The 23,710-nt window shown below is 45.6% G+C and overlaps 3 protein-coding genes across 4 annotated transcripts in view; all 3 read left to right on the plus strand.

The window, feature by feature from the left end:
- LOC128399653 (vomeronasal type-2 receptor 26-like) overlaps positions 1–13,704 on the plus strand; it is a 75,040-nt gene extending 61,336 nt beyond the window's left edge. Inside the window, exon 10 of one of the 2 annotated variants that reach the window (XM_053361298.1) lies at positions 12,712–13,704. In XM_053361298.1, the coding sequence (XP_053217273.1) occupies positions 12,712–13,610 (899 nt within the window). In that variant the 3' untranslated portion in view covers positions 13,611–13,704. Of the gene's footprint in view, positions 1–165; positions 1,136–12,711 lie in introns of those variants that run through there. The other variant, XM_053361297.1, reaches the window with a different exon arrangement.
- LOC128399660 (vomeronasal type-2 receptor 26-like) lies at positions 8,086–11,945 on the plus strand. Its single transcript, XM_053361316.1, has 3 exons — positions 8,086–9,048; positions 10,038–10,265; positions 11,676–11,945. Exons 1-3 carry the CDS (start codon positions 8,263–8,265, stop codon positions 11,844–11,846), a joined length of 1,185 nt encoding a protein of 394 aa, XP_053217291.1. The 5' UTR covers positions 8,086–8,262; the 3' UTR covers positions 11,847–11,945.
- Positions 13,705–13,990: 286 nt separating the features above from the next.
- Positions 13,991–23,710, plus strand: part of LOC128400301 (uncharacterized) — a 32,910-nt gene continuing 23,190 nt past the window's right edge. Inside the window, exons 1-3 of the mRNA XM_053362454.1 lie at positions 13,991–14,080; positions 16,553–16,710; positions 17,876–18,158. Coding sequence (XP_053218429.1) covers positions 13,991–14,080; positions 16,553–16,710; positions 17,876–18,158 — 531 coding nt within the window. The remainder of the gene's footprint in view (positions 14,081–16,552; positions 16,711–17,875; positions 18,159–23,710) is intronic.

A 23,710-nucleotide genomic window follows, 5' to 3' on the forward strand; every position in this document is an offset into this window, starting at 1 on the left:
ACCCAACACAAAGTATTGAGGTGAGGTTCTCAGGCATCACTCTCAATCTGGTTATTCTGGAAATATCTGTGATATATCTAATTTAAGCTTATGAGTTCCATACTGACACCATTAGTAGTTGCTTTGCAACACATCTGAAATCTGAAAGTATTATGTTCTCTCCAGATATGGATGACTGTGTTGCGTGCCCTGAAGATCATTATCCCAACATGGAACAATCGCAATGCATTCCAAAGACCATCAGCTTCCTGTCTTTTAAAGAGCCTCTGGGGATGAGCTTAGCATTGTTGGCTCTTTCTCTCTCTCTCCTCACAGTGGTGGTCCTAGTCATCTTCATTAAACATCAGGACACACCCATTGTCAGAGCAAACAATCGGGACCTCACCTACGCTCTCCTCACTTTCCTCCTGCTCTGCTTCCTCTGCCCATTGATCTTCCTCAGCCCTCCAGAAAGAGTGAGCTGCCTGCTCCGACAAATGGCTTTTGGCCTTGTTTTCACAGTGACTGTTTCTTGTGTGCTTGCCAAAACGATCACGGTGGTTCTGGCCTTTGTGGCCACCAAACCAGGATCCAGAATGAGGAAATGGGTGGGGAAAAGACTGGCAAGCGCCATTGTGATTTCTTGTTCTCTTATTCAAGTGGGAATTTGCACTGTATGGTTAGGAACCTCTCCCCCATTTCCTGATTCCGACATGCACTCTGTTATGAAGGAAATCATTTTAGGCTGCAACGAAGGGTTTGTTGGCCTGTTTTACTGTGTCCTGGGCTACATGGGCTTTTTGGCCATTGTCAGCTTTGTTGTGGCCTTTTTTGCCAGGAAACTGCCTGAGAGCTTCAATGAGGCCAAATTCATCACCTTCAGCATGTTCTTGTTTTGTAGTGTTTGGATCTCCTTTGTTCCAGTGTACCTGAGCACCAAGGGGAAATACATGGTGGCTGTGGAGATCTTCTCCATCTTGGCCTCCAGTGCTGGCTTATTGGGCTCCATCTTTGCTCCCAAATGCTACACCATTGTGTTGAGGCCGGATCTGAACAGCAAGGAGCAGTTAATAAAGAGGAAATAATAAATTATACCACCATCTTTTGGTTTTTTGCCACCAAACTATGAGCAATATAATCTCTCTTTATCATTAAATTGTGTTGTATTTTATGTGTCACAATTGCTATGTTAAAAACCCCTATGGTTTCTCTGAGACAGTAGCCCCTCATCTTGTTTTAACCCTAAGGTTTATTTGGAAACCAAAAAACTTTTATGAGTACCACAAAATATTGAGGCCTGACTAGAACCTCAGAGGATAATTGATTAGAAACTGAACAAGAAAAAACAATACACTAAGAGGCTTTTTTTAAAAAAAAATAAGGCTTGTTCAATTTCTGGGTCCCCCCCCCCTCTCGGTAAGGTTTCTGTAGAGTTGCTACTGTTATGATTAACCAGTCTCAGAGATTTCAATACAGCGAGTCCCACTTACTTGGGGGTTATGTTCAAGTGCCCCCACACATAAATGAAGATTGGGTAAGTGGGGAGCACCCTCTAAAACCCTTTGAATGTCTTCTCTGCTGCTCTTTCTCCCTTCCAGATAAAAAATACTGCACCTAAAATACCCACACCTGGAATTTTGGGGGCTGACTGGGGGATGTGTGGAAATGTTGCTGCTTCTGCTGCTCTTCTATGCACATTAGCTGTCAGGTGGGGGGGGGGCTGAGTAGCGTAAACAACCCCCTGCTGCACCTCCAGTCTCTGCCCTCACAAGCCATGGGAACTCTCCAGCTCTCTCCCTCCATAACTGGATATTAATTAAATTATTTTGATATGCTGGACTGTTCCTGGTGGGTTTATTTAAACTCACCGTTCCAGTCACGAACGACTCGGGGGTTGCACGCTCATCTCGCTCTATAGGCCTGCGTTTGTCTGCAGACAGCTTCCGGGTCATGTGGCCAGTCATGACTAAGCCACTTATGGTGGACCAGAGCAGCACACGGAAATGCCGTTTACCTTTCCGCTGGAGCCTATTGATCTTCTTGCACTTTGATGTGCTTTTCAACTGCTAGGTGGGCAGGAGCTGAGACCGAACAACAGGAGCTCACCCCTCACGGGCGACCTTCTGATTGGCAAGGGCAGAATGCTTCTAAATGAATATTTTGGAGTAAAAGCATTTTGAACATGAGTGAAATTCCTATTTTTCCTTTCTACCAATGCAAACCACCTACAAAACTCTCTTTTTTTGCTTTTAAATTATGCTTTATTATACTTACTTACATCTGTACAACATAAACTTAAATTCATTGTCAATAAACTGAATAATCAAAAATTAGATAAAATACAAACACTTTAACAATAAATTTTCTTCCAAAGCGCCTGACCTCCTGTCCTTTCCATATTTCATTCATTTTAAACCTTTTGCATAAGCTTGCCTACTTGTTTAGTAATAAAGTAAAAATATCTATGTCTTTTTCCTTTTGCATGAATTTTTCACAGAGGTTGTTCAAAGGCTGCTACCGAGTTTAAATTACAGCAACTGTTCTTGAGGTAAATGTTGAAAACTAATGAACTGGTGTTCATTTGGGAAATTTTGGGAGGCCAGATTAATTATTTGCACTGGTCAGCATTGATAAGAGACTAGCGCACTGTTCTTCTCTTCCTCATTGCTGTTAATTCTGCATGCTCTTTTGTCGTCCCATAAACAGACAGAAACCACTTTGGATGAAAAATCAGAAGCAGGGGTTTGTTTGTTTTTTAGTCATTTTCTGATGTTCCTGATGTAAAGAGACCTTGTTATCATCACAGCTGTAATTATCACTCTCCGCATAGCTAAGTCTCCCTTGGATAATGTCTCAGTAGATTTCCAGAGAATACTAACCAATGTCAAAACATGGGTATTATAACATCTTCTCGCCATTTTAAGCAAGAGATAGCAGAGAAAGGATTTTCACTTTTCTCTTCATCAAGTTGTAAAATAGGATTTTATTCTGTGAATTGTTAGAGAAGTGATGTTCTTGATAAGGCAGAATATTGTACTGAGGGTGGTTGTGAAGCAAGGTTCATGTGCTGGATGGAAATAAGACTGTTTGATGAGAAAGAATATTTGCTTCAGCATGCTGGTGTTTATTGTGCCCCTTCTCTTTCATCTGCCACATTTGGTGTGCAAACATACCACAAGTTGCACCGTCCATGATCTGTCCAGAATTCCACATGAATGCTACCAACCTGGTCATCTTATTGTTGGCGGACTTGCTTCCCACCTCCTTACTGCTTTTGACAAAGAAGACTTCAAAGAAAGGCTAACTACCCATCAGCTTCTAAATACCTTGTAAACACTTCAAATGTTGAATAATCAGATGATACTGAAATATCCCCTAGCTCTAACCAGGCATACTCAGTTCCATGGATTTAAGTAGGATTTCTATCTAGGCAGATGGAGGGGGGCATTTCAAAAGCTGAAGAATCGGCTTGGAAGAAGGGAGATGCAGATCTGAATGTGTCAGTGAGATGAGAGAGCCTGGTCTTGTTGATGTGTGCTCTCCTCCTCTCATCCCACCAAATCTCTTCCAAGGATAGTTTAACTAGGGGAGGACTCACAGATCAAACCTCCGTAGTTTAAAATGGAAAGCCCTTCTCTGTTCTTAATCTTCACCACAGAAACTCTCCTGTGAGTGGTTTTAATGATTCACCTTTCCATTGAGGTGGTGCTCCTAGAGCCCCTGATGTTCTCATCTAAGTTGGGCTAGTCGACTGCATTTAATATTTCTAGAGAGGGCCTGGGTTTGATACATTCTGACTGTATTCAGCTGAAGGTAGTGATCAGTGAAGAAATGTCAGTTAACAGTCAGTTGGGAGAAGTTCTGAGGGAGGTGTAAGTTCCAATACAGCGGTAAAGATCACGTTTTCCTGGAGGAAAATGGCAGTACTTGGGGAAGTCTGAATGAGCCCTAGATGAAGCTAAAATTCTGCTCACTTCTTATTAGAAGAACATTATAAAAGCACATTTCTTAAATGAGCTCATCTGTCCAAGCAGCCAAGAATTTAATCTGAGGAGTTTGACAGTCAGTGGCAGATTGTACCTAGCTGCTAAACTTATCTGTGTGTGAACTGGACAGGAGTGGAGGCTTAGGGAAGTTGGTATGAGAGAAAAGGCGTTAGAGGCTGGTGTCAGCAAGAGCATCTCTTGGATGTTCGAAAAGTGCTGTCAAGTATATAATGAACCCCAAAGTAAATATCAATATTCTGTCATTGGGAAGGGGGGAATTCAATTTAGTTCATATTTACTGCAAATACTCTTAAAAATATATCAAAACCAAAACACATTTGAAATTCAAACCTCTCCAACTTGAAGACTCATAAAGAGATCCCTTGGGGGGGGGGGAATGCATAGCCTGTCTCCCAATGATACAGCATAAAATTCTCATTGCAGTATTGTGCCAAAGAACTACCAGCATATTCTGGCCTTGGTATTTGCTGTCAAGGAGATCAATGAGAACCCCAAGATCTTACCTAATATTACACTGGGATTCCACATCTACGACAATTATTTTGATGAAAGGATGACGTACCGGGCAGCTCTGAACCTTCCCTCTACCCTTATACCCAACTACAAGTGCAATATCCAGAAACACCTGGTGGCAGTTATTGGGGGACTGGACTTGGATACCTCCATCTACCTGGCAAACATCTTGGGCATCTACAAGATTCCCCAGGTAAGATACTGCCATGGAGGTTTCCACACTCATTCATCACAATCTTTTCTATCTAGAAAGGATTTGCATAATAGAGAAAAAGTTGTGAGAGACAAAGGAGAGTGATTCTGCCCTTCACAAAAAGTGTTCCCAGTGTGCTTTGCACAATTAAATAGAATGCGTAGCATCAAGCTGTCAGGTGACATTAAGCTATCAGCATAATAAAAACATGTCTGCTGTAGGTGGCCATTCCTTTCCCCCATTCTTAGGCACACTGGCCATTTCTCTCTGCTGGAGGTCTGAGAAGTGAATCTTCTATCTAGCTTGGTGTCTCAGGTTCAGCTGATGATGCAACCCCTCCATAGGGATATCCTATTCCATAATAATAATGTTACTGTTTATACCCCACCCATTTTACTGGGTTGTCCCACCCATATTGAGCGGCTTTCATCGTATGTAAAAACATAATAAAATATTAAACATTTAAAAAACTTCCCTATATGGGACTGTCTTCAGATGGCTCGGGGATTGGATAACGCCATACCCTCCAACATTTCTCTGATGAAAAGAAGGACACCCTAAGGAAAAATGGGGCATTGTGGGATCAAATCAGAAACTGGGACTGCTTCTGTAAATCTGGGACTGTCCTTGGAAAATAGGGACACTAGGAGGGTCTGCCACTGTATTGCATGCCAGAGAGCTGCAGGAATGTGGTTTTTCTCAAGTGCTTTTTCCACAGGAGAGTGCTGTAGCAGCACACCAAATGCCATGGAGAAGGGGAGAGTGAAGTGAAGATATCTCCCTCCCTCCCACCCACCCTGCCAACATATTTATTTTTACCACCACAGCCATTAGAGATGCACACAGGGTCAGCCCAAGACCCTTTGCTGCCTGAGGTGAACCAGAAAATGGTACCCCTGGGGAACTGTAGTTTGCTAACGCTGCTGAGTTAGAGCATGGATTAGGAATATCCGATTCAGGGACAAAATGCAGCCCTCGAAACACTCCCCAGTCCTGCTCTCCCGACCCCTTGAGTGAGTTTGGTAGTTTGGTTTTTTACTAACTGAAAAGTGTCTTTCGATGGAGAGAAGGTAATGTGATGAAGGAAGAGTGCTCATCTCACCTCACTTCCTTATCCACACACACCTAAGAACTTGTATCAAAATTCCATGCTGCCGACTGACACCCTCTCACCTTTGCTTCATGGCCTACTGGTTGGAGATTGAAGCTGCTCTCTTGCAAAGCTGGAAGCCTGCCTATCAGGAGTCAGCTGCCCACACATTGTGGCACTTGATGGGGATTCTGTGTCTTAGAGGTTTGAGAGAGGAAGGGAAGGGAAGACACCATGAAATCAGGAGCTGAAATGCTGAAGTGAAACAACGTGAAAGAAACAGGGGAGAAGAAAGCAGCAACAGAGGAAAGCATAGAGGAAAAAGTGGAGAAAGAAAAGGAGAGGGGAAGAGAGGAAAGCAGGAGTGCAGGGGTGCAGGAAACTGGGCATGCAGGGGTGGCAGAGAAGGACCTGGAGGCTGAGAAATACAGGGTGTAATCTGCCACCCTGTGGTACAAAAATGCCCCAGGGATCTTCCCCGGAGATATTCAGATTTCTCTGTGAGAAAAGGAGTCTTACACCAAGGATCAGGGCTAACCAGAATTATTGTCGAACAGCGCTGTATGGACAAAAAACCCCAGCTCATGCTATAAAGAGGGAGTGCAAGGCTGTTGTGTACACATAGATAATTTATATCCTAACCCAGGGGTCAGCAAACTTTTTCAGCAAGGGGATGGTCCACTGTCCCTCAGACCATGTGGTGGGCCGGACTATATTTTGAAGGGGGAAAAATGAACGAACTCCTATGCTCCACAAATAACCCAGAGATGCATTTTAAATAAAAGGACACATTCTACTCATGTAAAAACACGCTGATTCCCGGACCGTCCGTGGGCCTGATTTAGAAGGTGATTGGGCCACATCTGACCCCCAGGCCTTAGGTTGCCTACCCCACTCCTAACCAGTCCAAAATTACTTCCTGCAGTATCCTATTGGTCAGGAAACTGTAGTTACATACTTTTCTGATATGCCTTCTTCATGTCTTCTTCTTGATATGTGCCCCCAACTGTTACATACATCCCATGTCCATTTACATACACCCCATGTTCATGTAAATTGAGTGTTCAGACCCAGAAACCACCTCCCTAAATAAATTCACACTTGACTCAAATTTTGATTTTGGTTTTGGGCAGAATTTAGGTCTCAACTTTATAGATTACAGAAAGTGAGTGGTTGCATAGGCTCTGGTTGGACTAGCTCCCTGCCATTCAGGTAGTGTTGACCCAGGGTTCCAGTATAGGTCAGGCAAGGGTGAACACCTGGAAAAGTCAGGAATGGACAATGTCCGCCATCAAGCTGTCCTTCTGGACTCAGGCATGGGCACAACCCCCTCACAGGGGTTGATCAAACCATTTGAGTCCCTGGATTCCTTTAACAGAATATCCTTCACATAGGAATGGTGAGAGCGTTCCTCCACCCCATCACCCGAACCAGAGCCTACCCACAATCTTACAAGTTGTGACAATTTGCTATGTGGCAGGCGAAACCCAAATGACAACAGCCAATCAGCCAAGTGGGGGAAATTCCTGCCGTGCCCCTGTCCGAATGACAGACGACACACAGCATAGCAAGGTCAAGTGCAACAAGCCCTAAAGTAGGAAGAGGTGGGCGGGTGTTCCGAATGCATGCGCCCAAAGAGGAAGCTCTGGGTCATGTGCATAGGCATATATAGGTCCCTCGATCTGTTTGGACTGCGCCCCATTGGCCAAATTGAACCCAGCATCGAGGGACCTACCAACTGGGTGCTGTGGCTGACCAATCTAACCCACCCACAACACAGGGGATTGGATTCCAGGTCTCACTGAAACACATGCCCTCTTTAAGGGAGGACACGATTAAGCTGTATCTCCGCCTGGGGCGTGCTTACTAATATTCATGAAGCTTTTAAGCATGCACAATGCTCTCTTAACTATTCTCTGCCATTCTGAGTCACCCAGACCCTATACATCTATCAACTCTCCAGGGTCAGTGTGGGCTTCTAATACATTCTTTCATAGATAACGCTGTTCCTAGCCATCTAATGGCAACTTTAACAAGGAAAGGAGCCTCTTTGGGAGGATTATCCAATTCAGCTAGCCCATTTACTCCTCACAGCTGCTATGTCTCCTTTTTAGTGTCTCCAGCAATTAAACTCAGGTTGTAATACATTATTTTGCACAGATAAGAAGTTCTATAGGGGGGCCCTTTGTGAATCTCTTGTGGGCAAAGAGTTTAAAAACAGAACCTCAGTGTCTCATGGCAGGCATGGTCGTTCCTGCTCTTATTTATTTATTTATTATTCCACACACCCCTCCCTGCTTTCTGGAAACTGCTTCTATGAGGCAACTTGCTCATATTGCCTCCAGGGTGGGCAGGCCCTGGATGCATGTGCCCAGTCCTTCTGCAATTATAGATGATGCTCCTTTATTTCCCTTTAGCTCACTTATGGCTCCTTTGCCCCAGAGGATGCTGGTCAAAGACAATCCTCTTCCTTCTACAAAATGGTGCCCAATGAAGCCCATCAGTACACTGGGATTGTTGAGTTACTTCTGCACTTTGGTTGGACGTGGGTTGGGTTGCTTGCTGCAGAAAGTGGAGAGAGATTTATTCAGACGCTGAAACCTCTGCTCTCCCAGAAAGGTATTTGCTTGGCCTTCGCAGAGACAAACCTGAAAAAAACACATTTGGCTGAGTACTATATCATGTATTTCCACTGGATCCAAATTTATCAAGCTATTATGGGAAGTAAAGCCAAGGTAGTGGTTGTCTATGGAGGAACAAGGTCCATGCTTGTATTGCAGACAATGATAGCATTAGGTGAAATGGAAAATGTGACCAAGACCTCTGATGGCAAGGTGTGGATTTTGACGGCACAACTGGATTTCACAGCACCGCCCTTGCAAATGAGCCTGGATATGCAAATCTTCCAGGGTTCCCTCTCCTTTGCAGTTCATTCAAATGTGGTACAAGGATTCAAAGCCTTTCTTCAGGCACAAAATCGTTTTGAAGCAAATGGAAATGGCTTTGTCAAGCAGTTTTGGGCACAAGTCTTTCTCTGTTTATTTCCAAATTCCAGTACAGAGGAGCAGGCCAGTGGAGCCTGCACTGGAGAGGAGAAGCTGGAGAATCTCCCTTCGTCTGTTTTTGAGATGACCATGTCTGGCCACAGCTACAGTCTCTATACTGCTGTCTATGCCATAGCACATGCTCTACATGCCATGTTCCTGCCTGGAGCCAAATATAGGAGAATGGTGGAAGGAGAGATGCAGGAGTTTTGGCCTTGGCAGGTAATTCCTATTATGAGATATAATTTATTTGACATAGGCAGTGATATGCAAAACAGTACCCTGAAAAATTTTAATCTCCACATTCTCCATTTGTGTGCGGAGAAGCTGTTCATTCAGGACCAGCTCAGTGAAGAATCAGACTGTTCTGCTTACAGCGTTAAGCAGGAGGACCCAATCCTGCACTCTCCAGTTTTTTTGTGGGCAACTTCCTTTGTGTGCATGGGAAAACATGCAGCAAACAGAAGCATGGAAATACAGGATGTAAAACCGTAAAATATGCCCTTTCCAGTGAATTCCAGAAAATCCCACTTTCCTAGCACAAAAATAGATCACAAGCTTAGCAGGTCGTAATGTGGTTTACTTACAAAACTCTTCTAAGTTCAAAAGTTTTATGGAACACAACACTCAGAAAAAATGTTGCAGAAGTAGAAGACAAAATGGTAAAAGTTCGAGAACTTTTTACTGGTATAGAAATTGATAGTTTCAGATTACATTCTTATATGGAAAACAGGCTTCTTAATTCCATGTGGCTGCAGGGAGCAGTTCAGAACTCCCCACAAACGAAATTCACATATAGAGTGAGCAGAACAATAGGCTTTTTTGCCCATTTCTTCTCCCAAGGTAAAGGGAAGGGACATTGGCCAAGTCTGTCAGAACACCTTATCTACGACATTAAACCCTTTATGTATTTATTAGACTCAAGCATGCTGGTTATATGAGGCTAGTTGGGCTGTGTGTGTGTGTGTGTGTGTGTGTGTGTGTGTGTAGATATCCAAACATGATCAGACATGCATTGGAATTTTCCCCATAGGAAGCAATGGAGATCATTGGCTCAATGTGTGAATGCTCATCCTACAAACCATTTCTCAGAAAACAGATTATATTTACATGTCACCACCTCTCTGTGTTGACAGTCTGGAGGCATCCTGAATGTGAGAAAGGAGAGACATTTGCATTGCTTCAAAGTTACTCTTTTTCTTTCCATGCAGCTCCACCCCTTTTTAAGGAGTGTCTCCTTTAACAACTCTGCTGGGGAAACAGTATCTTTTAGTATGAACAGAGAAGTAGAAGCCGGCTTTGATATTACCAACATGGTCACTTTCCCAAATAACTCCTTCAAGAGAGTCAAGGTTGGAAGGGTAGGTTTGGAGGCTGCCGCAGGCCAGGAATTCACCCTTGAGGACAACAGAATGGTGTGGCACAGAAGCTTTCACCAGGTGAGGCTTAGTTCCTACAGTTATGAGAGATAGGAAAAGAGAATGTTATTCTACTTACAGATCATCAGTCCAGCACATACCTGCCTTTCCAGCCAGATTCTAAACACTTTTTCTCTACACTGTGTAAGAATCATAGAATCTTGGAGTTGGAAGTCATGTGGTCTGCGATGCAGGAATCACAACATAAGATCTCGCTGGCTCAGATCAATACCTAACTAGTGCAGAATTGGCCATCCCAGTGTATTTCATGAGTCTCTTGGGAAGAAGAAGGGATTTGCTGTTTGCAGTTGAAATGCTGTTGGTTGAGAAGGAAGTAGGGGCTGTGGAAGTTTGTGGGTAGCTGTTCTTTGTCACCAAGTGTAGAATGAGGAAGGGGGCTTATTAGATTGGGGAAGAATTACCTCTCCCCAAGATGGCTTGCCAGGCACCCCCCTTTGTATCTTTAGGCACCAGCCAAAAACATTCCTCTAATGCATTTCTTAGACTTAATGGGGGGGGGTGAATCACACCCAAGCTACCACACTTTTCAATTATACTAGGGCTGACATATTGCAGGACCCCCTTGAAGGAATGGGTTTCTCAAATCTAAAACCTGACTGTGCAGTCAGTCTGAAATGGGCCCCAAGCCTCCCAAACTTATTCTTCCAAGATCCATTAGCTAAAATCCATTAGCCTGAGCTGTTTAGCACAAACCCAGCTTTATAAACAAAGTCCTCTCCTTTATCAGTACGTGACGTTTTAATGGATGGCCTTGTCAGTTCCAAAGTGGAGACAGGATGGCAGAGCTGGGGCTTATCCTATCTTGTGGGTTGTAAATATCCTGACACACTGACACACAGACCTTGCAAGACACCCCCGCACTCGGGGATGGCGCCAGGAGTGCTCTTAGAGTTAGTGACCTTCTTACCCCAAGATTTAGAATACAGGAACAGGAACATCCTTTTATGGTCAAGAGTACAGGAACAGGAACATCTGTTTGTGATCATGGATTTCAACGTACGTGTATAAGCTGACGTGGCTGGATTCCTGGGGAGGGGGCAAGGGGACCAGAAAGGGTATATAAGCTGTGTGTAACCGCTCTTTAAGTGCTCTTGCTGTGAACTGACCACGCAAGTGCCTTTCTGCTGCTCCAGAGAGCAGAAATAAAGAACTCTTTCTCTGAAGCAACCTCGGTGTCTTTTGACACTTTCCACCCTCTCCGGGAGCAACGCTCACCCAACCAGTCGGTAAAGTCTAATAAGGCTACACCCTGAACGTTGTTGAACCATGAAGAGCCAAATGAGTAGCCTGGCACTGTGTTTTGAATAAGTAGTTTGGTGTCTTCCTACTGCCAGCTGGAAGAAAAAAGAAACCAAAAGTGCTACTTACTTCTTTGTGCTAAACAGTTTATCTGTTTCTTTAAATGAGCAGGTGCCACCCCTTTCAGTATGTAACCCAAATTGCCCTCCTGGTTCCAGGAAGGAGAAAAAGGAGGGGGAGCCATTCTGCTGCTATGGTTGTGCTCCATGTCCTCAAGGCAAGATTTCATCCGAAAAGGGTAAGAGACACAGGATATATAATGATTCAAGGAGTGCAATTTAGATATCTTTCTCATTCAAGTGGAATAAAAACCAAATTTCTCCTCCATACCTATTGACAGGTAGCCCCCATAAAGGATTAGGGACCCACTCCTAAAAAGAATCGTTTTGTCACCCATGATGTAATCTTTGTCACAGGTTAAAATACAGCAGGCAATTCTGAATTAAATGCACCAGTGGTATGACTTAGTATGAGACACCTTCCTTAATTCAGGACTTCCTTAATTCACAAATAAACATGCATCTGATTGATGCACAATTGTGCACCCGAGGAAGTTGCAATGGGTTCAGCATTGGGGGTGCTGGTGGAAGGGGCTGAGAATGGAACCCCTGTGGAAAATGGTCATGGAGTGTTCCTGTTTTGATCAATAACAATGTATTTATGTGGAGTTAGCAAGCCATTACAGGACACCCCACATAACCATACCTGTCAACTTTCACATTTGAAAATAAGGGATCAGCAGCCTCGAAAATAACAGATCAGCAGCCTCACCTGTCCCGGGAACAGTCTACGGGATATCTGACAATCCAGGGAAGCAGCGGGAAGCAGTGCTGGAATAAGGGAATTTACCGCAAAAAAAGGGAAGGTTGACAGCCATGCACATAACCCAACACAAACTTCGGAGGCATAGCTGTCAACTTGCCCCTTTTCTTGCGAGGAATCCTATTTGGAATAAGGGAATTTCCCTTTAAAAAAGCGAAACGTTGACAGCTTTGTTCTGAGGTGGGGTTCTCATGCATGACTTTCAATCAGGTTACTCTGGAAATATGTGTGATACCTCTAATTTAACATTATCAGTTCCATACTGGCAGTGTTAGCAGTTGCTCTGCAACACATCCAAAATCTGAATGTATTATTTTCTTTCCAGACATGGTTGACTGTGTTGCATGCCCAAAAGACCACTATCCAGACAGGAACCAATCCCAATGCATTCCAAAGACCATCAGCTTCCTGTCTTTTAAAGAGCCTCTGGGGATGAGCTTAGCATTGTTTGCTCTTTCTCTCTCTCTCCTCACACTGGTGGTCCTAGCCATCTTCATTAAACATCAGGACACACCACTTGTCAGAGCAAACAATCGGGACCTCACCTACACTCTCCTCACTTTCCTCCTGCTCTGCTTCCTCTGCCCATTGATCTTCCTCAGCCCTCCAGAAAGAGTGAGCTGCCTGCTCCGACAAATGGCTTTTGGCCTTGTTTTCACAGTGACCGTTTCTTGTGTGCTGGCCAAGACTATCACGGTGGTTCTGGCCTTTGTGGCCACCAAGCCAGGATCCAGAATGAGGAAGTGGGTGGGGAAAAGCCTGGCAAGCTCCATTGTGATTTCTTGTTCCCTTATCCAAGCGGGCATTTGTGCTGTGTGGTTAGGAACCTCTCCCCCATTCCCTGATTCTGACATGCAGTCTGTGATGAGGGAAATCATTCTAGGCTGCAACGAAGGGTCAGTTGCCCTGTTTTACTGTGTCCTGGGCTACATGGGCTTTTTGGCCATTGTCAGCTTTGTTGAGGCCTTTTTTGCCAGGAAACTGCCTGAGAGCTTCAATGAGGCCAAATTCATCACCTTCAGCATGTTCTTGTTTTGTAGTGTTTGGATCTCCTTTGTTCCGGTCTACCTGAGCACCAAGGGGAAATACATGGTGGCTGTGGAGATCTTCTCCATCTTGGCCTCCAGTGCTGGCTTACTGGGCTCCATCTTTGCTCCCAAATGCTACATCATTGTGTTGAGGCCTGAACTGAACAGCAAGGAGCAGTTAATAAAGAGAAAATAATGAATTATCTTTTCATCTTTGTGGGGGTTTTCCTACCAAAATATGAGCAATGTAATCTCTCTTTATCTGCACCATTAAATTGTGTTATATTTTACATGTTACAATTGTTATGTGCAATTTCTTTTAAAACCAAAATATGGTCTCTCTGAAACAGGAGCCCCTTATCTTGTTTTAACCTTAAGCATTATTTGGAAACCAAAAAACTGCCATCAGTACCATAAAATATTGAGACCTGACTAGAACCTCAGAGGGTAATTGATTAGAAACTGAACAGAAAAATAATACATTGAGAGGCATTAATATTATTATTATTATTTAAAAGTCTTATTCCTTTCTAGGTTTTTTCCTCTCATTAAAGTTTCTGTAGAGTTGCTACCGTCATGATTAGCCAGTCTCAGAGATTTCAGTACAGTGAGTCCCACTTACTTGGGGGTTATGTTCAAGTGCCCCCACACATAAATGAAGATTGGGTAAGTGGGGAGCACCCTCTAAAACCCTTTGAATGTCTTCTCTGCTGCTCTCTCTCCATTCCAGATCAAGAATACTGCACCTAAAATACCCACATCTGGAATTTTGGGGGCTGACTGGAGGATGTGTGGGGAAAGTTGCTGCTTCTGCTGCTCTTCTATGCACATTACCTGTCAGGTGGGGGTGGGGGCTGAGCAGCATAAAAAAAAACCCTGCTGCACCTCCAGTCTCTGCCCTCACAAGCCATGAGAACTCTCCAGCTCTCTCGATCCATTTCTGGCTATTAATTAAATTATTTGGTTATTTATCGTGTGCAGTGAGGGATGCCTGTGGTCATGGGCAATATACACTAGACTGTTCCTCATGGGGATTTAAAAACTTAAAATTCAATGAAATTTTTAAACTTAAAATTCAATAAATGGGTTTATTGTTATAAGATGGGGCAGAATGCTTCTGAATGAATATTTTGGAGTAAAAGCATTTTGAATATGAGTGAAATTAAGCTCCATTTTATTAGTAAATATAATACCACCACACACTACTTTTTATTTATTACTTCTATATACCCTCCCACCAACCAGTTGTGAGGTGCTTTTCCTCCAAGGATGTGGACAGGCTGTTTAGACGAGTGAAACCGACCACCTGTCTCCTTGATCCTTGCCCATCTTGGCTTATAAAAGCTAGGTGGGAAGGGCTGGGTGATGGGCTTTGCAGGATGGTGAATGCTTCTCTCTGTGAGGGAGCCTTCCCAGACCCGCTGAAAAAGGCTGTCATTAAACCGTTTCTTAAAAAAACGTATTTAGACCTGGCCAATATGGTCAACTATCGCTCAGTCTCAAATCTTCCATTCTTGGGCAAGGTGATTGAGCGAGTGGTTGCTGAACAACTCCAGGCATGCCTGGAAGAAGCGGACCATTTGGATCCCTTCCAGTTGGGATTCAAGCCTCATCATGGGACTGAAACTGCCTTGGGCGCACTGGTCGATGATCTTCAGTGGGCTAGGGACAAAGGTGAGAGCTGTTTCCTAGTTCTGCTGGATCTCTCAGTGGCTTTTGACACCATCAACCATAACATCCCTCTGGACCATCTAGAGGGGCTGGGAGCTGGGTGCACTGTTATACAGTGGTTCCGCTCCTTCCTCCTGGGCCATGTTCAGAAAGTGATGGGGGAGGTGAGTGTTCCGACCCCTGGGCTCACACTTGTGGGGTGCCTCAGGGTTCTGTCCTCTTCCCCATGAATTTATGGTGACCTGGAAACTACAACTAATCCAGAATGCAGCAGCTAGACTGGTGACTGGGAGCGGCCGCCAAGACCACATAACACCATTCTTGAAAGACCTAAACTGGCTCCCAGTACGTTTCCGACCACAATTCAAAGTGTTGGTGTTGACCTTAAAATCTTAAATGGCATCCATCCAATATACCTGAAGAAGCGTCTCCACTCCCATCGTTTTGCCCGGACACTGAGGTCCAGCTCTGAGGGCCTTCTGGCGGTTCCCCCAGTGTGAGAAGCAAAGCTACAGGGAACCAGGCAGAGAGCCTTCTCGGTAGTGGTACCCGCCCTGTGGAATGCCCTCCCACCAGATGTCAACGAGAAAAACAACTACCAGACTTTTAGAAGACATCTGAAGGCAGGCCTGTTTAGGGAAGCTTTTAATGTTTAATAGATTATTGTATTTTAATATTCTGTTGGAAGCCACCCAGAGTGGCTGGGGAAACCCAGCCAGATGGGCGGGCTATAAATAATAAATTGTTGTTGTTGTTGTTGTTGTTGTTGTTGTTGTTGTTGTTATTTCTGTCAGGAACACAAATAGTTGTCCTTTTCACCATTCTTTCATCTTGGTATTATTGTCAGCAGACTAATGAAGTGGTGCTCAGGTGGGAAACTTTAGTTCAGATGAATCATTTCCACTGGTCAGCACTGATAATGGACTGGCCCACTATTTTTCTCTTCATCGTGGCTCTTAATTCTGCATGCCCTTTTGTTGTCCCATAAACAGTCAGAAAGAACTTTGAATGAACCATCAGAAACAGGGTTATTATTATTATGTTTGGGCATTTTCTGATGTTCCTGATGTAAAGGGAGCTTGTTATTATCTCACCTATAATTATCACTCTCAGCATGTTTGTGTCTCCCTTGGATAATGTCTCAGTAGATTTCCAGAGAATACTAACCAATGTCAAAACATGGGTATTATAACCTCTTCCTGCCATTCTAAGCAAGGGAGAGGACAGAGAAAGAGGAAGGATTTTCACCTTTCTCTTAATCAAGTTATAAAATAGGATTTTAATCTGTGAATATTTAGAGAAGTGTTTTTGGTGACAAGGCAGAATATTGTATTAAGATTGGTTGTGAAGCAAAGTTTGTGTGCTGGATGGAAATAAGGCTGTTTGATGGCAAAGAATATGTGCTTCAGTATGCTGCTGTTTATTCTGCAACTTCTCTTTCATCTGCCACATTTGGTGTGCAATCAGACCACAAGTTGCACTGTCCATGATCTGTCCAGCATTCCACATGAATACTACCAACCTGGTCATCTTATTGTTGGCGGACTTGCTTCTCATCTCTTTGCTGTTTTTGACAAAGAAGACTTCAAAGAAAGGCTAACTATCCATCAGCGTCTTAATACACAGTAAAGACATCAAATGTCAAATAATCAGATGATACTGAAATATCCCCCAGCTCTAACCAGGCCTCCTCAGAAGCTAGTTCCCCTGATTTCAGTGGGATTTACTTCCACTGAAGGGAAATGCAGATCTGAATGTGTCTGTGAGATGAGAGAGCCTGGTCTTGTTGATGTGTTCTCTCCTCCCCACATTCCACCAAATCTCTTCCAAGGAGAGTTTAACAAGAGGAGGACTTACAGATTAAACCTCCCTAGTTTAAGATGGAAAGCCCTTCTCTGTTCTTAATCTTCACCACAGAAACTTTCGTTTGAAGTGTCTTACACAAGGCTCACCTCTCCTTTGAGGTGATGCTTGAATAACCCCTGATGTTCTCATCCAAGTCAGGCTAGACGATTGTCTTTAACAGTTATAGGCAGGGCATGGATTAGAGACATTATGACTATATTCAGCTGAAGGTAGTGATCTGTGAATAAATGTCAGTTAACTGTCAGTTGGGAGATGTTATGAGGGAGGTGTGAGTTGTAGTTCAGCGGTAAAGATCTGATTTTCCTGGAGGAAAATGGCAGGAGTGGGAAAGTCTGAATGAGCCCTACATTAAGTTAAAATTCTACTCTTTTAGTTGAAATTGTTCTGCAGATATGTGTAATTTAGGGCAAAATTATCAAGAGCCCCCTGAACAACATGCATAGACCCTCGTACCTACGGGACCGCCTCTCCTGGTATGCCCCACAGAGGAACTTACGGTCTTCAAATAAAAACATCTTGAAGGTCCCAGGCCACAGAGAGGTTAGGCTGGCCTCAACTAGAGCCAGGGCTTTTTCGGCTGCGGCTCCAACCTGGTGGAACGCTCTGTCACAAGAGACAAGGGCCCTGCAGGACTTGACATCTTTCCGCAGGGCCTGCAAGACAGAGCTGTTCCACCAGGCCTTTGGTCAGGGCGCAGCCTGACTCCCTCCTTTGGCAATCTTTACAAAACTTTAGTTTATGGCTGCCATCAATTCTGATTTTAATTAATTTTTATAATGTTTTTATAATGTTGCACTGTTTTAGTGTTGTTAGCCGCCCTGAGCCTGGGTTCGGCTGGGGAGGGCGGGATATAAATAAAATTTATTAATATTATTATTATTATAGTATATCTCTCAATGATACAGCATAAAATTCTCGTTGCAGTATTGTGCCAAAGAACTATCAGCATATTCTGGCCTTGGTATTTGCTGTCCAGGAGATCAATGAGAACCCCAAGATCTTGCCTAATATTACACTGGGATTCCACATCTATGATAGTTACTTCGATGAAAGGATGACCTACTGGGCTGCTCTGAACCTTCCCTCCACACTTGTCCCCAACTACAAGTGCAACAACCAGAAACACCTGGCGGCAGTTATTGGGGGACTGGACTTGGATATCTCCGTCTACCTGGCAAACATCTTGGGCATCTACAAGATTCCCCAGGTAAGATGCTGCGTAGGGGATTTCACACATCCACCATGATGTCTTCTATCAAGAAAGGATTTGTATAATATAGAAATAGTTGTGAGAGACGAAGAAGAGTGATCCTGCCCTTCACAAGGTAAGGTGATGATAGAAAAGTTCTCATCTCACCCCACTTCCTTGTCCATACACACCTAAAAACATGTATCCCAATTCCATTCTGCCAACTGACACCCTCTCACCTTTGCTACATGGCCTACCGGTTGGAGTCAAAAGCTGCTCTCTTGCAAAGCTGGAAGCCTGCTGTGATGGGATGATGAGCTGCTTGTGCGTAAAATCCTAATCCCTCAGAGTTTGGCTAAATCCCCAAACCTCTGTCTGTGATGGAGCTCCTTAAACATGACTCCATCAATCGCTCGTTGGATCGGACAGTGGGCGTTTACGGAACTTCTTCCAGCATAAAAGCTCCTTAACGGAAACGCGTCTTCTGGACTCTCGGCGTGACAGTTTCCGCCGAGGAGTGGGTGTCCCTACAGGAGGTCCTGAAATCTCCCCGCTGCTCCCGCTTGAAGTGTCTCTGAGCCCTCCCTCCGACTCACTTTCCCTTGGAACTCCACTTCTCCCCCTGCTGGTCCCCTCCTCCGCTGAATGGTCTCTCTCACCCTCCATGAGCCCTTTCACCTCCTTAGTCTCAGATGGCAGTTCCCTGACATCCACCTCCCCTCCAGGGCCCCCTTCACCCCCTTCCCTCCCCTCCTCTGCGGGAGGCGAGGGAGCAAAACCCCTGAAGGAACCTCCCTCATCTTCCGAAGTTTCGAACACTTCCCTCCACCTTTTGCTGTCTCCGGTTTCCAAGTACTCCTCCTCATCGGAGTCTGTTCCTCCTTCCAACTCCGATTCCCTGAATCCCTCCAGTTCCTCCTCATCGTCGGTGGTGCCAAAGTACTCCCTCCGAAACCTCGCTACTGGCTGAGGTTTCCTGGGGAACCTTTGGTGGAACGTTTCGATCAAGATCTCGTCACGGACCTCCTCTGCCTTCACCCAGGTGTTTTCCGACTCCGGTTCCCCTTCCCACGTGACCAAATACTCCACCTGATTACCCTTCCACCTGGAGTCGATGATTTCCGCCACATGGTTGCGGCTTTCCCTTTCTTCTATGGCTGGCCCCCGTGTGGATACCCCTTCACCTTCCCCCCTGTATGGTGACAGTAATGACCTGTGGAATACTGGGTGCAGTTTCATGTGGTTCGGTAACCGGAGTCTGAACGCCACTGGGTTGACCTGTTGGATGACCTCAAATGGTCCCAATCTTTTGGGTCTCAATTTCTTGCAACCCCCCTTGAACGGCAACCCTTGGGTTGATAGCCAGACCCGACTCCCCACCCTAATTGTTTCACCTTCCCTTCTGCTCTTGTCTGCCTGCCTCTTATATTCTTCCTTGGCCCTTTCTAAGTTGAGTTGGAGTTGACGATGGATCGCTTCCATTTCTTCTACAAAAAGTTCCGCGGCCGGAACACTCCATCTTTCCCCTCCTTCCCCTGGAAACGCCCTGGGGTGGCACCCATAATTAGCCAAAAAGGGGCTCATCCCGGTGGACACATTCTCAGCATTATTGTAAGCAAATTCCGCTAGTGCCAACTTTTCGACCCAATCGTTCTCTCTGTCATTGACATAACACCTCAGGTATTGTTGGAGAATACCGTTTGCTCTCTCCGCCTGCCCATTGGTCTCAGGGTGCCTGGCAGTCGAAAAGTTGACCTCTACGTGCAATAAGCTCATAAGTTTCCTCCAGAATCTGGACGTGAACTGTTTCCCTCTGTCGGAAACCACCCTCAAGGGGGCGCCATGCAGTCTGAAAATATGTTCTACAAACAATTTCGCTGTTTCTTCCGCCGTGACTGCATGTGAGCAAGCTACAAAGTGACCCATCTTAGTTAACAGGTCTACTACGACTAGTATGGCGGTTTTCCCCTGGGATTTGGGCAGATCAGTCATAAAATCTATCGACACCGCCTCCCACGGTCGTTCTGGTGTGGGTAACGGTTCTAATAACCCCGCTGGTGCCCGCCTTTCTCCTTTGGCTCTCTGGCATTGGTCACACCTTCTCACATACTCCCGTACATCCTCCCTCACCTTGGGCCACCAAAACTCCCTGGTCACCAACCACATGGTCTTGTGTTGCCCAAAATGCCCCGCTGTGGGATTGTCGTGCAGCTGTTTGAGTACTCTCCCCCTCAATTCCCCTTCGGGTATATATAGCGCCCCTCTGTAATACAATGCCCCGTTTCTTTCTTCAAAACCCCCGGGGTCTTCTCCCTCTCTCCTTAGACCTCTGAGCTTGTCCTGGGCGTACTCATCATTTACCGTTCCCTCTACCAGTTCTCTTTGCCCCACCCAGGCCGCACCACACACCCAGTGGTCCTCTGGGATAATATGTCTCTCTTCCGGCGCTCCCTCCCCCTCCAAATATTCAGGTTTGCGAGAGAGAGCGTCCGCTCTGATGTTTTCTGGACCTGGCACATAGCAAATTTCAAAATGGAATCTGGAGAACTCCTGGGCCCATCTCACTTGTCGTTGGTTGAGCACCCGTGCCGTTCTCCAATACTCCAAATTCTTGTGGTCCGTACACACTTGCACCTTATGTTGTGCGCCAATTAGTAAGTGTCTCCATCTCCGGAACGCTTCGTGAATGGCGAGTAGTTCTCGGTCATATACCGTGTAGTTCCTCTCGGATTTGTTCAGCTTACGCGAAAAGAAGGCACACGGTCTCCATTCCGACTTATTGCTCCCTGGCTGAAGCAGCACCGCCCCCACCGCCCGGTCTGAGGCATCAGTTTCCACTCTCATGGGTTTTTGTAAATCCACATGCAGGAGCTGTTCTTCCGAAGCGAATGCCCTTTTCAATTCCTCAAAAGCATGCTCCGCCTCCGCCGTCCAAACGAATTTCTTCTTGCTGCTTAGACAGTCCGTGATGGGAGCCGTTAAGTGGGCAAAGTTCTTGATGAATTTACGGTAAAAGTTCCCAAACCCTAAGAACCTTTGCACATCTTTTTTCGTTTTCGGTGTCTTCCATTCCAGCACCGCCTGGACCTTCCCTGGATCCATGGCTAATCCCTTGTCTGATAAGCGGTACCCCAGGAATTCCACCTCCTTGGTGTGGAACTGACACTTCTCCAATTTCACCCACAACTGGTTTGCTTGCAGCTGGCTCAGCACTTCCCTGACATCCTTTACATGCTGCTCCTCATTCTCTGAATATATCAGCACATCATCGAGGAAGGCCACGCAATTCTTGTAGAGCAAAGGTCCCACCCCAATCTATGTATCAACATTGTAAACTCAGTCCAGTACTCACGAACCGATCGGCTCCCCTGTTTGCACGCCATCAATTGTCTGCGCACCAGCCCCTGTTCAATCTCGCTGGAAAACATCAAATCCATGGCGCGAAAAAACTTCCTCGCGTCCTTCAGCATGTCACTATTCCCTGCCATCAGGGGTCTGACCCAATCTCTCGCCCCTCCTTCGAGATGGCCAATCACAAACGCCACTCTCGATGCCTCGTCGGGAAAGTCATTAAACTGCAGTTCAAGAGCATACTGCATCTCTGTCCTAAAGGCTTGGTAGTTCCTGGGGTCCCCCCCAAACTTCTGCACCATTCCTGGCATCTTTCTTGCTAGTGTAGCGCCTTTTGCCTTTTCTGCATCCTGCGCCCTCCTTTCTTCTAGCCTCGCCGTTTGCATTGCTAGCTGGAGTTCCAACACTCTGTACCTTTCTTCCAGGCTTGGACCCTCTCCAGCTCCTGCTGCTCCTCCGGCTCCGGCTGGGTTACTCATGATGCCTCTCTGCACAAGCTGCTTTCAGGGACTGTCCGATTGCTGTGATGGGATGATGAGCTGCTTGTGCGTAAAATCCTAATCCCTCAGAGTTTGGCTAAGTCCCCAAACCTCTGTCTGTGATGGAGCTCCTTAAACATGACTCCATCAATCGCTCGTTGGATCGGACAGTGGGCGTTTACGGAACTTCTTCCAGCATAAAAGCTCCTTAACGGAAACGCGTCTTCTGGACTCTCGGCGTGACAGTTTCCGCCGAGGAGTGGGTGTCCCTACAGGAGGTCCTGAAATCTCCCCGCTGCTCCCGCTTGAAGTGTCTCTGAGCCCTCCCTCCGACTCACTTTCCCTTGGAACTCCACTTCTCCCCCTGCTGGTCCCCTCCTCCGCTGAATGGTCTCTCTCACCCTCCATGAGCCCTTTCACCTCCTTAGTCTCAGATGGCAGTTCCCTGACACCTGCCTATCAGGAGTCAGCTGCACACACATTGTGGCACTTGATGGGGATTCTGTGTGTTAGTGGCTTGAGAGATGAAGAGAAGGGAAGGGAAGACGCCATGAAATCAGGAGCTGAAATGCTGTGGTGAAGCAAAGTGGAAAATACGGGGGAGAGGAAAGAAGCAACACAGGAAGGCATAGAAGAAAAAGTGTAGAAAGAAAAGGCAGATGTTGGAGAGGAAAGCAGGAGTGCAGGAAACTGGGCATGGAGGAATGGCAGAGAAGGAGGTGGAAGCTGAGAAACACAGGGTGCAATCTGCCACTCCTCCCAGCTTTGTGGAACCTGCCTTCTTAAGGCAACTGGCTCATTTTGCCTCCTGGGTGGGCAGGTCCTGGGTGCACATACCCAGTCCTTCTGCAATTATAGATTATATATGCTCCTTTATTTCCTTTTAGCTCACTTATGGCTCCTTTTATCCAGAGGATGGTGGTCAAAGCCAATCCACTTCCTTCTACAAAATGGTGCCCAATGAAGCCCATCAGTACACTGGGATTGTTGAGTTACTTCTGCACTTTGGTTGGACGTGGGTTGGATTGCTTGCTAGAGAAAGTGAAGGTGGAGAGAGATTTATTCAGATGCTGAAACCTCTACTCTCCCAGAAAGGCATTTGCTTGGCTTTCTCAGAGACAACCCTGAACATGGCATATTTGGCTGAGTATTATGACATGTTTCCCCACTGGATCCAAATTTATCAAGCTATTATGGAAAGTAAAGCCAAGGTGGTGGTTGTCTATGGAGGAACAAAGTCCATACTTGCCTTGCAGACAATGATAGTACTAGGTGAAATGGAAAATGTGACTAAGACATCTGATGGCAAAGTGTGGATTTTGACGGCACAACTGGATTTCACAGCACCGCCCTTGCGAATGAGCCTGGATATGCAAACTTCCCAGGGTTCCCTCTCCTTTGCAGTTCATTCAAATGTGGTACAAGGATTCAAAGCCTTTCTTCAGGCACAAAATCCTTTTGAGGCAAATGGAAATGGCTTTGTCAAGCAGTTCTGGGCACAAGTCTTTCTCTGTTTATTTCCATACTCTAGTACAAAGGAGCAGGCCAGTGAAACCTGCACTGGAGAGGAGAAGCTGGAGAATCTCCCTTCGTCTGCTTTTGAGATGACCATGTCTGGCCACAGCTACAGTCTCTATACTGCTGTCTATGCCATAGCACATGCTCTACATGCCATGTTCCTGCCTGGAGCCAAATATAGGAGAATGGTGGAAGGAGAGATGCAGGAGTTTCGGCCTTGGC

The sequence above is a fragment of the Podarcis raffonei genome, chromosome 13 (assembly GCF_027172205.1).
Source record: "Podarcis raffonei isolate rPodRaf1 chromosome 13, rPodRaf1.pri, whole genome shotgun sequence".
NCBI lineage: Eukaryota > Metazoa > Chordata > Lepidosauria > Squamata > Lacertidae > Podarcis > Podarcis raffonei.